General features: G+C 38.8%; 1 protein-coding gene across 1 annotated transcript; it reads right to left on the reverse strand.

Moving 5' to 3' along the window:
- Positions 1 to 3,695: 3,695 nt before the first annotated feature.
- Positions 3,696 to 13,169, reverse strand: LOC140535733 (SH2 domain-containing protein 1A-like). Its single transcript, XM_072657194.1, has 4 exons — positions 13,013 to 13,169; positions 12,476 to 12,536; positions 10,250 to 10,394; positions 3,696 to 4,628 (listed from the first exon to the last, which is right to left on the reverse strand). The coding sequence occupies exons 1-4, from the start codon at positions 13,147 to 13,149 to the stop codon at positions 4,603 to 4,605; spliced, it is 369 nt and encodes a 122-aa protein (XP_072513295.1). The 5' UTR covers positions 13,150 to 13,169; the 3' UTR covers positions 3,696 to 4,602.
- Positions 13,170 to 14,227: the final 1,058 nt, after the last annotated feature.

Raw genomic sequence — 14,227 nt, forward strand, 5'->3', positions numbered from 1 at the left:
CCTGATACAAATCCAAATCCAGATACAAATACGATCACTCAAACCACTTCATGAGGTGATTTCGGCATTCAACCATCAATACCCCTCCTAGTACATCCATAACACCAGTAAGAATCCCACACAGCAATCAGATAATAGTCTGACTAACCAGAGACGCATTTGTGGCTAAAATCTAATCAGGATACAATCCAGATACTAGTCATATGAAGTGACCATGTGTAAATGTGGTCTTAGTCTTAGTCAGACCAGACCAGTAAATTTATATCTTATAATCCAGGCATAAATAACCAATATTAGCCATTAGCCATCATTATGTATGGCTTCATCTAAAACTCCACCAGAAGAATTCATGTCTACGTCGTCTTGGAAATGGCAAAACATCTTACAAATAGTGACAAACTGAGATGTTGATTTAACACCCATAGTGCTTCCTGAGATTATTTGTGCTGCTCTGCAAGTTCCAGTGTAAAATGTTTTTAACACCAAGACCTTTTTTGGCCTCCAAGGAGGCTATTCTGAACTCTCTTAAAGCAAAATGTCAACTGCTGACATGACCAAAGCCAATGTGTGCACTGTACAGTTTGAGTACACTAACCAAATCCTGACCACAGTTCCCCAGAATAAATCCTGAAATGGGGAACAGAAATCTGAGCAAGAATTAAGAAATAGCAGAGTGGTTGCCTTGAGTAATTCTTCTTTAGAAAATGTATTACACTATTTTGTTCATACAGGAAAAAAAATCACTCCAACAAAGTGACTGGACAGTGTATTTTTGGACAGACATAAATATTTTAAGTAATATAATATAAATGTCATCTCTTTTAAATAGTAGATATTGAAATCCAGACTGACATAGTTAAATAGTAGGCAGCACAGAATATACATCATAGGATCTTAAAGGTTAGTTGAACGTTTGCAACATTAAGACTGAACTGCCTCTTAGACAATCCAAACAGTATTTTGCTCTATTGGCCTTACAATGAGGACAAGCATGACAGGTCTTCAAGTCTGGATCTTGAATCCAGTTTCCGATCCTGAACTTTGTAATCCTTGGTAGGTGTGACTCTATGTGGCCAATTAATGACATTAACTGTCCTCTTAACTTCCAGCAAGAACAAAATCCAGAACTGAAATGGATTCAATTACCAGATTTAAAGACCCTAGACGTTTCTTTGCCCTGGCGCAAAAGTGGTCAAAACAAACTTTACACTGGTTGTACAAACAGTTGAGTCCCTCGCCGGCTTTAACCATCAACTAAAGACAAGACTTATTAAAGGCTTGTGATTGTCTTTCACATTGATATTTTGCTTAGGCATCAATCATAGTGTAGTTGTGTTGCTATGTCTCAGTAGTGACAGTAGTAATACTGACAATACTGTCTGACTGGTATTTGACAGTATCTTTGGACTCTAGCCTATTCACACTAGCAAGGGGTATTTCTAGTACTAGGACATCTGTGCACTTCTGTACGTTGCTCTGGATAAATGCTATAACTGTAACAGTAACTGTACAGTAAATACAATATTATCATGATTTCTACAAATTTCTACTAATTCTTTTTTCCAAAGTGAATGGTTTAATTCCATTAGACAACAATGTCTAATGTATGCCTATGTGTTAACTGGACTTAACAGTAGAGGAGGGCCAGGGGTGCTTCAAGGTGGTGTGAGCTGAAAGTTAGATGACTGTAGCAAAAGGAACTAAGAGAGATTATTGTTAGGTTAAGTGGTTGGTATAGCATTCAAAGTAATGCTGTATGTGGCAGACTGGGATGTGGTTAGAATAGGACTTCCAGTTCCGAGTGTGAAAAACAAACAAACTGTGGCTGGTATAGCATATCAAGCAATACTAAATGTGTAAACCAATAATAGTCATGGAGCAAGACAGTATGTTCTCCTAGCTTTGAAACATGACTACATAGGAACTTGGACTAAATAAGAACACATTGTTATCAAACAAAATTTGAGTATACTTGTATATGAATGCAGTAAATATACTAATATCATTGTATTAATAGTGTACTTGCAGTAGTTTACTCTTCCAAAACATCCTGGGACTAAATTAGCCCACGTTTTGTTTGTACAAGTATGACATAGGTATAAGAGTAGTAAACTTTAAATAGACAGTTTGTTTACATCTAAGTTTTATTTTGCACAGCAACCATGAATGTATCACATATATTATCACACACTTATAATATCAGCCTGTAAATTCAGCCAGTTACAATATTTTCACACCTTGGAAAAACTGTCAATGAAATCATCTAAATGTTTATGGGTTTCTGTTTGGGCTAATAACACTTTACATGTACAATCAGTTTCAGTTTCACCAAGATTAAATGTACTCAAAGCTATTCCACTCCAACCTAGATGATCAAGATGATCTAAATTGGACGTATAATACAGGAATACTTCATTATACTTTTCTTACATTTATCTCGATCAAAAGATCAAGTACAAACCTGACAAAAAATACTCAAATAAACTTTTTTTGTAAAGGCAGTAACTGACTGCCTTTTAGTATCTGCAATTGTCTGTTTTTCTGTTAGGTTCATTAATTAAAACCATGTTTACTGACATTCATGTTAGACCATCTATATATGTTAGTGTAGGACTAATATTATCTTCATTTTATCCATTTATTTATCACATATATTATGAATTTATTGCAAAGAATTGCTTAAAAACTACTTGTTAAAGAAAGCATTTTATTTTGCTTTGTTTTTTTTGTTGTTGTTTTTTACTACAAATAAACTGAACATTTTACAAAACAGAACTTCTTAGCTAGACAGATAACATGTCCCTTATCTCTCCTCCTATTAGACAGGCTTTGAGTTTAATTGATCTGGCTGAACTGAGAAATCATGTGTTGTTCCACTAATTTATGACAAACAAAAGTAATTTGAACTGCTTTATAAAATAAAAGTACATACAAGCCATGCGCCCAAGGCCTGTGTTCAGCTGTTGCAACTGATGATCCATAGCAGCAGGAAGGCTCACTGGGGGATTTTAAAAAATGAATAATCCGGACACATTTAGCTTAGCAGAAAGTAGAGAATACACAGCACCAGAGACTGGTTAACTTCTTCTTTTGGTTTGTGTACAATAGGCACTCTTTAGAAGGTCCACAGGGACAGTAGAGCCAAAAGCCACACTGCACCACTCTAATATGTACTGGCTGCGTTGTGCTCGGTACTACTAATATAGATTAGATATATATATGTCCAGATATTTGTGAACAACCCCTTCTGATGAATCCATTAAGCTGCTTTTAAGTTGCACCCATTGCTGACGCAGATGTGCAAATGCACACAGACCACGCTTGTCTACTCCCTGTAGAGAAGTACCTCCCATACACTTCCTGGAGTAGATAAACATGAACCTATTGGAACCATGCCTAATGTCAGACGTGGGCTAGAGGGTTGTAAAGCCCCCCAGCACTGAGCTGTGGAGCAGTGAAACTGTATTCTCTGGAATGATAGAGCGCTCCATCCAATACTTTTGGGTTGAGTTGGGGAGCTGGGGATGAGGTAAGGAGGTGATCATCTAACATCCTGACTTCACCAACATTCTTGCAATCAGTGAATGCAAACAAATCCTTAGAGCAATCAAAAGCTTCTAAATGTAGTAGAAGGCCTTCCATGGACAGTAGACACAATTAAGAACTTCAGAAGAAACTATGAAGGTGTCCCAATACTTTTGTCCATGTAGTGTATTTTGGATTTTTCAGTTACTTGAAGCACATATACAGAAAGCAGAAGAGCTCCTATGAATCGTTCAGATCCAATTGTAATTAGACATGTTTTATTTTGTCCATTTTATTCCAAAAAGTACAAAAATAAAGACATTAAAAGTGGGTATGAGTCTTGTGTTGGTCCTCCTTTGATCTTGATGGCCCCCTCAAACAGCTTTGTACAATTGTCATTAAAGTCCCTCGAAATGAACTGCTGTCCTCTTATAGTGGCTGTGTTTCCCACATTTTCCCACGCAGTTCTTAATCAGGTTTAACTCTGAAAGATTGAGTCATTCATAACACCACCAGAACTTCCTCACTTTTGTAGAATGGTGTCTTGCACTATCACACTTCGTGTCCAAAGCAGCTGTGAAACATCAGTGTGAAACACATGTACACCTGAGATATTCTTTAAAGATAGTTATACATAGTTATGAATTATGTCCTCTTAATGATAAATTTTCAACCACTACTACCACTTTATCTGTAAAACCACAGAATCTTAAAAATCACGATTTCAATGCCAAAAGTCCAAAGTGGTTATATGTTGTTCAACGTTAAAAACAAATCTGAATCTTTTATTTTAGGAGCCCTACTGCCATCTTGTGGTATGTTAGCATAAAACCTGTAACAACTAACAGAACGATAGAGGGCTCACTGTAGAAATCTGTACTTCACTAAGATTAGACTAGAACACTTTGCTCTCCAGTTTACACACAAATAAGCAAGACATTCACACGATTTAAAGACAATGAGCTTAAACTCCTTATTTTAAAAAAAATGAAGTGAAAAAAAGAAAAGGAAAAAAAGAAGGAAAATGTGCCGTTTTGCATTTGTACATGCTCTGTCTCTGAGGGTCCCAGAAGGTCCTCATATCTCCATGTAGGCCAGTTGTGCTGATGAATAAAGACACAGAGGTTGTTAGAGATATAAGATGCACCCGGGTTAAACTGGTTTGGTATCTGCTGCTGAGGACTGTGGTTAAAAACCACACTCGGCTGAAGGTGCTCAAACTGAAGTCAAAACAAAAAGACAATAATTTATAGGACAGTAGATCAAGATGTCTGTCTTTTACTATTAAGATTTACTGTGCACTTGGACCTAGGACACGTTTCTAAAGACAATGAGGGGGATTACCCACATGCAAATATGCAAACTGAATCACCCACAGGCTCAACACACTGCGGCTTTATCTCTGGCAGCACAAACCCGAAATGACTTATCGGATATACTACTGTGCACAAGTTTCTCGCATGCAGAAAATGCAAAACAGTCCAAGGACACAGTGCTTCGCAGTGTTATTAATCCAAAGCCTACTACCGATGCCAATATGTTTCTAAGGCCCCGTCCACAAGCGTCCAGATATTTCTAAAAATATCTTTATATAATATATAAGAATATAAGATTTTGGCCGACCGTCCTCATGAACACAGCGTTTTAAGCACTGTGTCCTTGGTGACCATGTGGATGGAAAACTCTTCTAAGAAGTATGTGTGTGGGTAATGTCAAATAAAAACTCTATAGTAGACTTTTTTGTGAGCTTTAAGCTTTTATTTCTGCTGGTACTAATTAGCTTTAGAGTCTGTGTGTGAGATTGAGTTATGGAGATCTGCTGTTTGAACAGAGCAGTAAGAAAATGTGTTTCAGCACAACAGAGAGAAAAACAATGTTTTCAAAAATATCCAGATTCATATTAGATGAGCCCTAAGACTCATTTGGCTGAGATTTAGAGCACAGATTTTCAGTTTGGTCTTTGAGGACTGGGGTGAAAAATACTTGAGTAATTGTATTTTTTCGATTACATTTCCAACAATTTTCAACATATTCAATCCTTACATTTAGATTTTACATTCAATTCAACTTTGTTATTATACTAGCACAGGGTTGTACAGTACATCGGAACCCATATAACTGTCCAGTGCAGAATAAGCAACAGATGAAAGTCAAATCATGCATAGCAGATAGTCAAGTAGTCAGTAAGTACAAAGACAATAACTACAAAAAATACTTAATATACAAATATGTGCAAATGTGTACATGAAGGCTGGGTAATTTACTTACTTTAATAATAGAATGGAAAAAATGGAACAAATATGTAGAGCAGTGATGTGCTGTGTGTTAATGAGGAGTAAAACACAGAGTTCAGGAGTGTATGCTGAGGTAGACCAGTCTGCTGTTGTAAAAAGCATCACATACATAAACAAGTGTCAAGTGCAAGGAAATGTAAAGCAGCTAGGGTTTAGGTGAGAGAACAGTGCACAGCTTATGTACAGAGGGAGCTAAGGTTGGTGTTAATGGTGAGACCAGTTTAACAGCATGCGGGAAAATCTGTTCTTGAACCTGATGGATGGCAGGGGTAGGAACAGAAAGTGGCTTGGGTGAGCGGGTTCAAAGGAGAGGCTGATGGTGATCTTGCGAAATCTTTTGTTGTAGAGGTCCTGTATGGGTGGGGGGTAGCTGCAGTAATGTACGGGACAGTTTTCACCACACTCTGCAGGGCCTTATGTTCAGCAGCAGTGGCACTACTGTACCAGACTGTACAGGATCCTCTCCACAGTCGACTTGTAGAAGTTGCAAAGGAGCTGTTGTGGCAGGTTGACTCTTCTCAGCCGTTGAAGAAAGTGGAGGTGTTACTGGGCCTTCCTGATGATTGACACATTTACATGTGTTGAGAGACCAGGTGAGATCCTCAGACACGTGGACACCGAGAAGCTGCTCACTCTGGCCACTGCCGTCTCTTCGATGCTCAGGGGTGTGTACACTCTGCTCCTTGGTTTGGCTGGCGTTTGAGGGAGAGGCTGTTGTTTGTGCAGCACTATTTAAAGAGCTGCAGAAGGCAGGTGTGAGTGCATCTGCATGTACAGTAGGGTGAAAGCTTTTGGAGGATGGCTTGGTGTTAAAAAGGGCAGCAAAGAAGCAACATTCTTCTGCAGGAGGTACAGGGACTGCAGAAGATTGGGGGGAATGATTAAGATCTCTTCAGACTGTTTGGGACATCTGGAAAAATGATTGCCCGGAGATGATAAGGTGAGCGCTGCCATGAGTCCTGCGTCATGCAAACAGTGAACCATCCTGAGACCATTCATGTGTGGGGTTGCTTCTTCCAAGAGAGTGAGTTTGCTCAAAATTTGGCCTAAGACATTGCCATGCATGGTATCAAAACATCTTCCAACAACTTCTCCCAATGATCCAGGAGCAATTTGGTGATGAGCAATGCTTTTTCCAGCATGACGGAGCACCATGTCACAAGGCAAAAGTGATTACCAAGTGGCTCGGTCAACACAACATTGACATTTTGGGTCCATAGCCAGGAAACTCCCCAGATTCTCAATTTTTTTTGAGAATCTGTGGTCAATTCTCAAAAAGACAATGGACACACAAAAATACAGAAACTGTGACCAACTCCAAACGCAGATATCCAGCATGCCAAGGTGAATTGCAGAAGACGTTAAGGGTCAACACTGTAAATATTAAATATGTGCTTAAAGTGGATGTATTTGACAGAATGCTCATTATTTTACTTCAGTATACCATATAAACATCTGACTAAAAGATCCAACCACAACCTGGCGATTTGTCAAAAGCCCAAGTCTCAGTTCTTCCACCTTGTTCTCCAGCAATCGTGAGCAGTAGGCTGGGAAGTGGGATCCTGGTTAACTTCATTAGCCTCACTCAGGCATCCACTCACCTTCCCCGCCTCTGTTTACATTCGCAAGGTAAGACCACAGTCGGCTGCAGGCCTCTGGGTCGAACAATGTCCAGTGTGGGATCAGCAAACGGTAGGTCCATGTAGCGTTTATTGATGTCTACTAGTGTTTCTATGTCATGGACTAAGTTTGGCTTCCACATACTGGGCAGATAGTTCATACAAAATACAGAAGTAATAGGAGAAGGAATAAGAGAGGTAGCCAGATGATGCAGCCACCAGGCGCTGCCAAGGAGGTGTCTGTTTTGTCAGTCAGCTGAGTTTCCATGATTTATAAAAAGGGCTGGACGATATGGTAAAAATACCATGCCACGATGTTTAATGACATTTTTCATGATACAAAATTTTTATCACATGTAATCAGAGACTAAATACATAATTAGCGACCGATTTTTAAAAAATACTATTCAGATACTGTGCTGTTCTGAGTACAGTGATTTTTATTACTCAACATCTGATGCATTTCTAATTAAACCATTTGTAAGTCTAATTACACGGTTTGTAATGAAACCTGCAGTTGATCAGTGTTTATTAAGCACTCACAGTATCCTCAATATGCTTTGAAAAGCATATAGTTTATCACAATAACAAAATTTAGCGTTATACGTTAAAATATCATCATATTGCTGAGCCCCAATTTGAAATTCATATTTTTATTAAACATTTCCAAATAAATTCATATCCACAACTGTTATTTTGACTACTAAGTAGCCGTGGCATCACAAATCACAGCATTCACTCAGCAACACTATGTAGCTTTTTACCTTAAAATGATGCACTGACACGTTCCTTTGAAGAATAGTGTCTCTATCCTTGCTACTCCCAGCTCAGCATGTTGATAACTAAACTATGTAACATTGGAGAAGCGGGCCAGATACCTCTCTTGAGAATTGCTTGAGTCATATTTGTGTAAAATAGCGTGAAAGTTTTACTTTCACAGTTACAGTTCTGCATCTCTCAGAAAATGGTATCCTTCACCTCCCAACTGTAGGAGAAGCCCAGGAGTAAAAAACGCCATATCTCCCATTTTTTTACAGTGTTGCTTTAAGTTTTCTCTGTACCTATTTAACTCTGTTGAATTACTCTGCATTTCTCTTACATATCCTATAGCTGTAACAATTCTCAAAATACAGTAATGTCTCAATGACATACACTTATTGATGAAAAAAATAAATAAAGTAAAGTCAGTAGAGGTAAATGAACAAAGTAAAAACACTAAATACTCCCCTCGTACTCCCCTGTGTTACAGCTACACTTACTCATTTTATCAGAAACATGCTCTATATACAGGCGGGTGACAAATTAAAAGAAAAACAACATAACACGTCTTAGTCAGGTGTTGAGTGACCACAAGCTGTCAGACCAGCTTGAGTGTTTGTGAATTCAACAAGTGTCTAAAACTATGCTAAAGGGGTGGAGCACCATTCTACCTGTCGTTCCCTGTGGGGGGGGGGCATCCTGGAAGAGACCTCTTTCATCAGGATATGAACATTTTATTGTAGGATATCGTGATCATGAATTTGAAGTAATCTGTGGGGGGGCATTTTTCTTGCATGGTTTGTGTCCGGATGTCAGGCACTAAACATGCTAAACAAATGCCCCCCACAGAATAAGAGCCACCAGATCTAACTGTAGGGGGATGTACCATTCTCTTGGTGTACGCCACACCAGAAACTCAGGGGATATTATGACACATCCGACATATCACGTTTTTTCCACATCTCTGTAGAGCAGTGCTTGTGGTTTTTACACCTCTAAATATTTTAATGTGTAACTGTCTCCGTAATGAGAGAGCCGCTATATTACCTCTCTCTATGTTACTTCTGTTCTCTGTTCTCTCTATTACTTTTGATGATTACTGTTTCTGTTGTAGAGCTCATTACATCCTGCACTGACATCTTATAAGAAAAAGCTGCTCTGTATTTTTCCTTACATATCACATTAATGGACGAGCAACACACTCACTCAATGTGCACTTTCAACCATCCTTTCTAGTCCTGCTCACTAATTACTAAACTACAGTACATGCAGATTGTCTCTACTGAAACAACAGTTAAGCAGCCTTTGTTATTAAAGCTTGTGCCATCCGTTCCACAATAATGAACTCTTTTTCAAATCACAGACCTTTTCTTCTTGATCCAAAGGTAAGGTCAAATGGGCTACTGGGACTACCATTTTTCATTCATGCCACATAGCATGATAGGTTGTTAACTGCTTCACTGCATCATGGACTACATGTTTGTGAATGCACCATCACTTGCCAGATTCCTCCACTCATGTATTCTGATTTTTCCCTTTCATTTGTCACCAGTATGTACAATGGCATAAAAAAGACTGAGCACTTCCGGTAAAAATTTCTGAACAGTGAAAAGTTAGAAGATGAGCTGATCTCAATGCATAAATTGCATCAGAGATTAAATCAAAAGGCATGATATAATAAATATATTCAACATATACAATTGTACAAGTCAGTTATTTTAGCCTTGCACAATTTTAGAGAAAAAAAAAAAGTAAAGGGGGCGCCCAAACGTGGTCTCTTTCCATTAAGCTAGAGGGTGGCTGATTAACTGCAGTGATAAATGAGCTACAGATGAGCTGTTGGTAAAAGGTACCAAGATGTATGTCCAAGATGTACCTAATAAATTGGGAACTCAGTGTATGTTGTTTTGTAAAAAAAGAGAAAGGTGGCGTAGCTGGAAGTCCTCAAGAACCAACTGAAAATCTCTGTTCTAAACCTAGTACACAGAGCAAAGCTTTTTCTTTAACACAACCTAAGAAAATTATAACACACACACACACATACACACATACCCGTGTTCCTCCTGTCCTCCTTATTGAGGTGTGTTTTCTCTAGAGGGCACAGAAGGGGAACCATGTTGTGAGGAGTCCGATTTCTGTAGCACTCGATAAGCTTGTCCATGGACTGGAACCACTGTGGCTTCTCTCTGTTGATGGTCTTCAAGGATTGAAAGATAAGTTTAGATAAATTCAGATAAACTTATACAGTACTGTAAAATACTTTGTCAGGTCAAAATTCTACTTTAATCAAGAAATGACATCTGACTATATCACTATAATAAAAAATGCTCATCTCTGTAAAGTCACAGATGTGTTCACATCTTCAAATCATCATATGTCTATACGACTGTCCTGAGTTGTCAGTAATGTTAGTACTTTTCCCAAAAATGATGTTAAAATCGTTGGTCATTAGTTATACAGTATTACTAACTGCAACTTCAATGTTTGTGTAAATAATATCATCTGAAAAGCCTGAAATTTCAACTAGTTAGTAAAAAAACGAGGCCCTTGGCTTCCCTGCATTAACAGGCAGGCATGGAAAAACATAGTTGAGTAACTGAACTTTAATGTTACTTACTGTAACTTACTTGCAACTGAAGATTTGTATCCTAACTCAATTTACAAGAGAGAAAACATCCTTTTCACTTCTTACATTTTCATTTAGACAGTTAAGTTCTCATTAAACGTTTTATGAATCATAAAATATTATGTTTGATTATGTACACCTTAGTAAGACAAACATAAGATGTCATACTAGGGTGTTAGGTGACCACAAGCCACCAGAACAGCCTATATCTACCTGGCACTGAACCTAAAAGTCTCTGGAACTGTAGTGGAGGGATGGAGCATCATTCTGCCAAAGGATAATACTTTAACTAGTATCTCTTTTTGGTGCTATAAAGTATCATATATTTAAAGATTCAAAATATAAGAACCTATTAAAGGCTTTTCATCCTTGAAGAACCCTTTAACCAGCCAATGGACGATCTGAGCACTCGAATGGTTCTCTGAGTTGTCATGGTTCTACATACAACTACTGTGTATCCTACAAAACCTCTGAAGAACCATTTTAAAGAGTATTGGGGGAGGTTTCATGGTCTAAAAAAAAAAAGAGTCAATATTCAGTTCCTCAGCGAGTTGGACACATATCCTCTTCAAATAAATGCATGTGTGTGTAAGTTCAGCATGTACAGGCATACTGACAGACCGCACTTTAACAAACCACCACAGACATGAAAGAATAGGCATTTATATCTGTAGTCTGTGACTTGGGGGCTGTCTGCCCCTGTGTCGGACCATTCCACTGACTCTGCTGGGTGTTTGTGATCGGCCGGTGAACGCTGGGGTGAAAACTGAAATTCGTGGAAAACTAAAGGTTGTAATTGTATGTAATTGAGAAGAGGAACAAAAAAATGAAAGGAACAAAAACATGCACATAAACTATAAGCAGCCAAGCAAATTCAGGGCTCAGCGCTTTATCGAGTATGTGATTAAACTAATGAAATTAGGCAAATTAAGTCCTGCTTTCCGTCCGAGAGGTCGAGTAGATACTCTGAGCTATTTTAATGGATCTTTATACAAAACTACAGAATAAAATACATCCTAAAATCACTGTGGCCACTTCAGCTTACATGCTTTTTTTTAGGTGCCACAATGATGGGGGTTTAAATGTTAAGCTAAACCATTAAACTGTGCTGTGTTTTGTAAGTAGGTTTCTGGACCAGACACAAGTGTTTTTTGTTTCCATGTAGCTAACTCCACAACTCTTGACAAGGTACAACCATCCTGCTGGAAAAGCCAGCCAAGACCACCTTCAGCTGGTCAAGGGGCCATCCAGCTCTGACCAGCTTGACCACAATGGCAAACCAGTTAAACCAGTTTAGACCACCAAGACCAGCTTTTTTTCAGTTAGCTAGTAAGTTTCCCTTTATATTTAGGAAGCACCACAGCTGAAAGTAAACTGACCACCTGAAGAAATAAGAGGGTGGACAATTGGGCATCTTTTGGACAGTGTTGTTGTTGCTCCAGGATGATGCTAGATATCTAATGGTGGTCCCCCTCTTTTGCCTTGGCTCCTCAGTTTGTGGTGTAGACACTTTATATTGGACACAGACACTGAATGCAGGCATTGCACATTTCCCAGTGCCAAAATGTAGCTAAAAGGTGAACATTTAGTCAAATATTGTCTCTCAAATAATCAAATAATCGCTGGCTAGCTACTAGATAAAACCTGCTTACCTCGGCGGCCCAGCCTTGCGCCGAATGCTCAATCCTGTACGTGTGGACGAACGGAGCTTTCCTTGAGGGAAACAGACATTATATACATTATGTATAGCATTTTATATATAGTTTATTTTGTAGCATTTTTAACATTTTAAGACTTAAAGACGTTATATTCGTGTTTTCTAAAAAAAAAAAAAAAAAAAAAAAAAAACTGTCCTTATTTGAAAGTTTCTGTTTCACGTGAAATCACACCGTTTCTCGTAAATGCGTGGTGAGGTCGTATGGAAAATTATATATATACATAAAAAAATTATCGTTTTTAGGATTAGCTTAGTTAAGTACTTTTCAGAAAAAAATACATTAAAAATAATATGCATTATATTAAAAACAAACAAAAATAAATAATAATAATTTCTAACGCAGAAACAGCACTGAATATGCATTTATTTGTCTCTATTTTTTTATATTTTCAAATAAAAAAAAATTATTTCCCAGGAGAGTCACAAGTTGTGGCCAGTCCCGTTGAAACCGGGCTGAATTCAGTGGTATTACCTCACGCAAAGGCAGAAAGCTCCACGCACGCTCTGGCTGTCTCTCACGAGAAAGCTCCCATCTCTGCCATGCTTCTCTAGCAAGTGCTCCGTCTCTTCTTTGCCAATGTGGCCGTAGTAGTACGTAGATCCGAGCATGTCTGTCTAGCAAAGGTGGAGACCGTTCTGCTGGGATATGAAGGTCTTTTCTTTGCACATAAGAGTTAGAGAAAGAGGCGTGGCGGAGAAAAGCTGCACTTTCACACCGTTCACTACAACAGAGGGCATGATTTACAAGAAAAACAGAAATGCCACACACACACACACACACACAGCTCTCAGATGGAATAGGCTATGCTGTAGTATTAAGTAGACGACGAGGTCATCTAAAAGGCAAAGGCAAGAGCAAGGCCTCGTTTGGCTGGACTGGACAGTTAATAGATGTATTAAGTAAAGGGTAAGAAACTATCAAGGCTATGGCTTAGGCAGTCATGTGCATCTGTTGGACCTGGATCTCTGAACTGGTGCTGTCCAGTGCTGTCCATTTCTGAGAGTGTGACCAGGTTTGAGCCATAGACTGCATGTATGTGTGTTTGTTATTTTCAGGATGTGGCAGGAGAAACACACACATACCGGACTGACTTTTTATTGGCCAAAGTCATTTCTAGCAGAAAAAAATGCTGAAGGACAGCTTTACAGGCGCCGGAGGGCCTCTGCTGCGTGAGACGTCCTGCCACATGCTGCACCCCTGTAAGCCACAATTGCAAACAGAAACCTCTCTCACCAGACTTAGTGTTTTTGTGTGTGTGTGTGTCAGTGTTTTTCGCACACAGAATGGATGGGAAAAGTGCACAAGTCCTCCACAGGAAACACCAAGATGTTGACCAAAGTTCATACAAGCTCACTCAGTCTGTATCACACAGTTTACTCTATTTCATATCACTTCCTTTTCTATTGATTTGTGTGGGGGTATATGTCCCAAAAAACAGATTTCATATATTTTTCACATGCATTTCCAGCCTCTCCTAATCAGTTAGTATTAAACATGCTGTTCTGTTCTACACAACATGCCTTTAGGACTGATTTACAGTCACCACAAGAAACACCAGAAAGGCACAGCACTAAGGTAGGGCCTACTTTGCTCCTTCACTGCATGGGTTCCTCAACATCTTGGAAACATTTCTTTAAGATTCTGATGCATGTTTACATGATCATGGCATATGCAATTCCTGCAGAT

The sequence above is a fragment of the Salminus brasiliensis genome, chromosome 15 (genome assembly GCF_030463535.1).
Source record: "Salminus brasiliensis chromosome 15, fSalBra1.hap2, whole genome shotgun sequence".
NCBI classification, from domain to species: domain Eukaryota; kingdom Metazoa; phylum Chordata; class Actinopteri; order Characiformes; family Bryconidae; genus Salminus; species Salminus brasiliensis.

What these genes read in the sequence shown, in the direction of transcription:
- LOC140535733 (XM_072657194.1), bottom strand. Translation starts at nt 13,149, where the DNA reads ATGCTCGGATCTACGTACTACTACGGCCACATTGGCAAAGAAGAGACG. An exon ending in GCTTTCTGCCTTTGCGTGAG is followed by an intron (nt 12,537 to 13,012) that starts GTAATACCACTG and finishes GTTTCCCTCAAG; the next exon opens with GAAAGCTCCGTTCGTCCACA. An exon ending in CGCAAGGCTGGGCCGCCGAG is followed by an intron (nt 10,395 to 12,475) that starts GTAAGCAGGTTT and finishes CAATCCTTGAAG; the next exon opens with ACCATCAACAGAGAGAAGCC.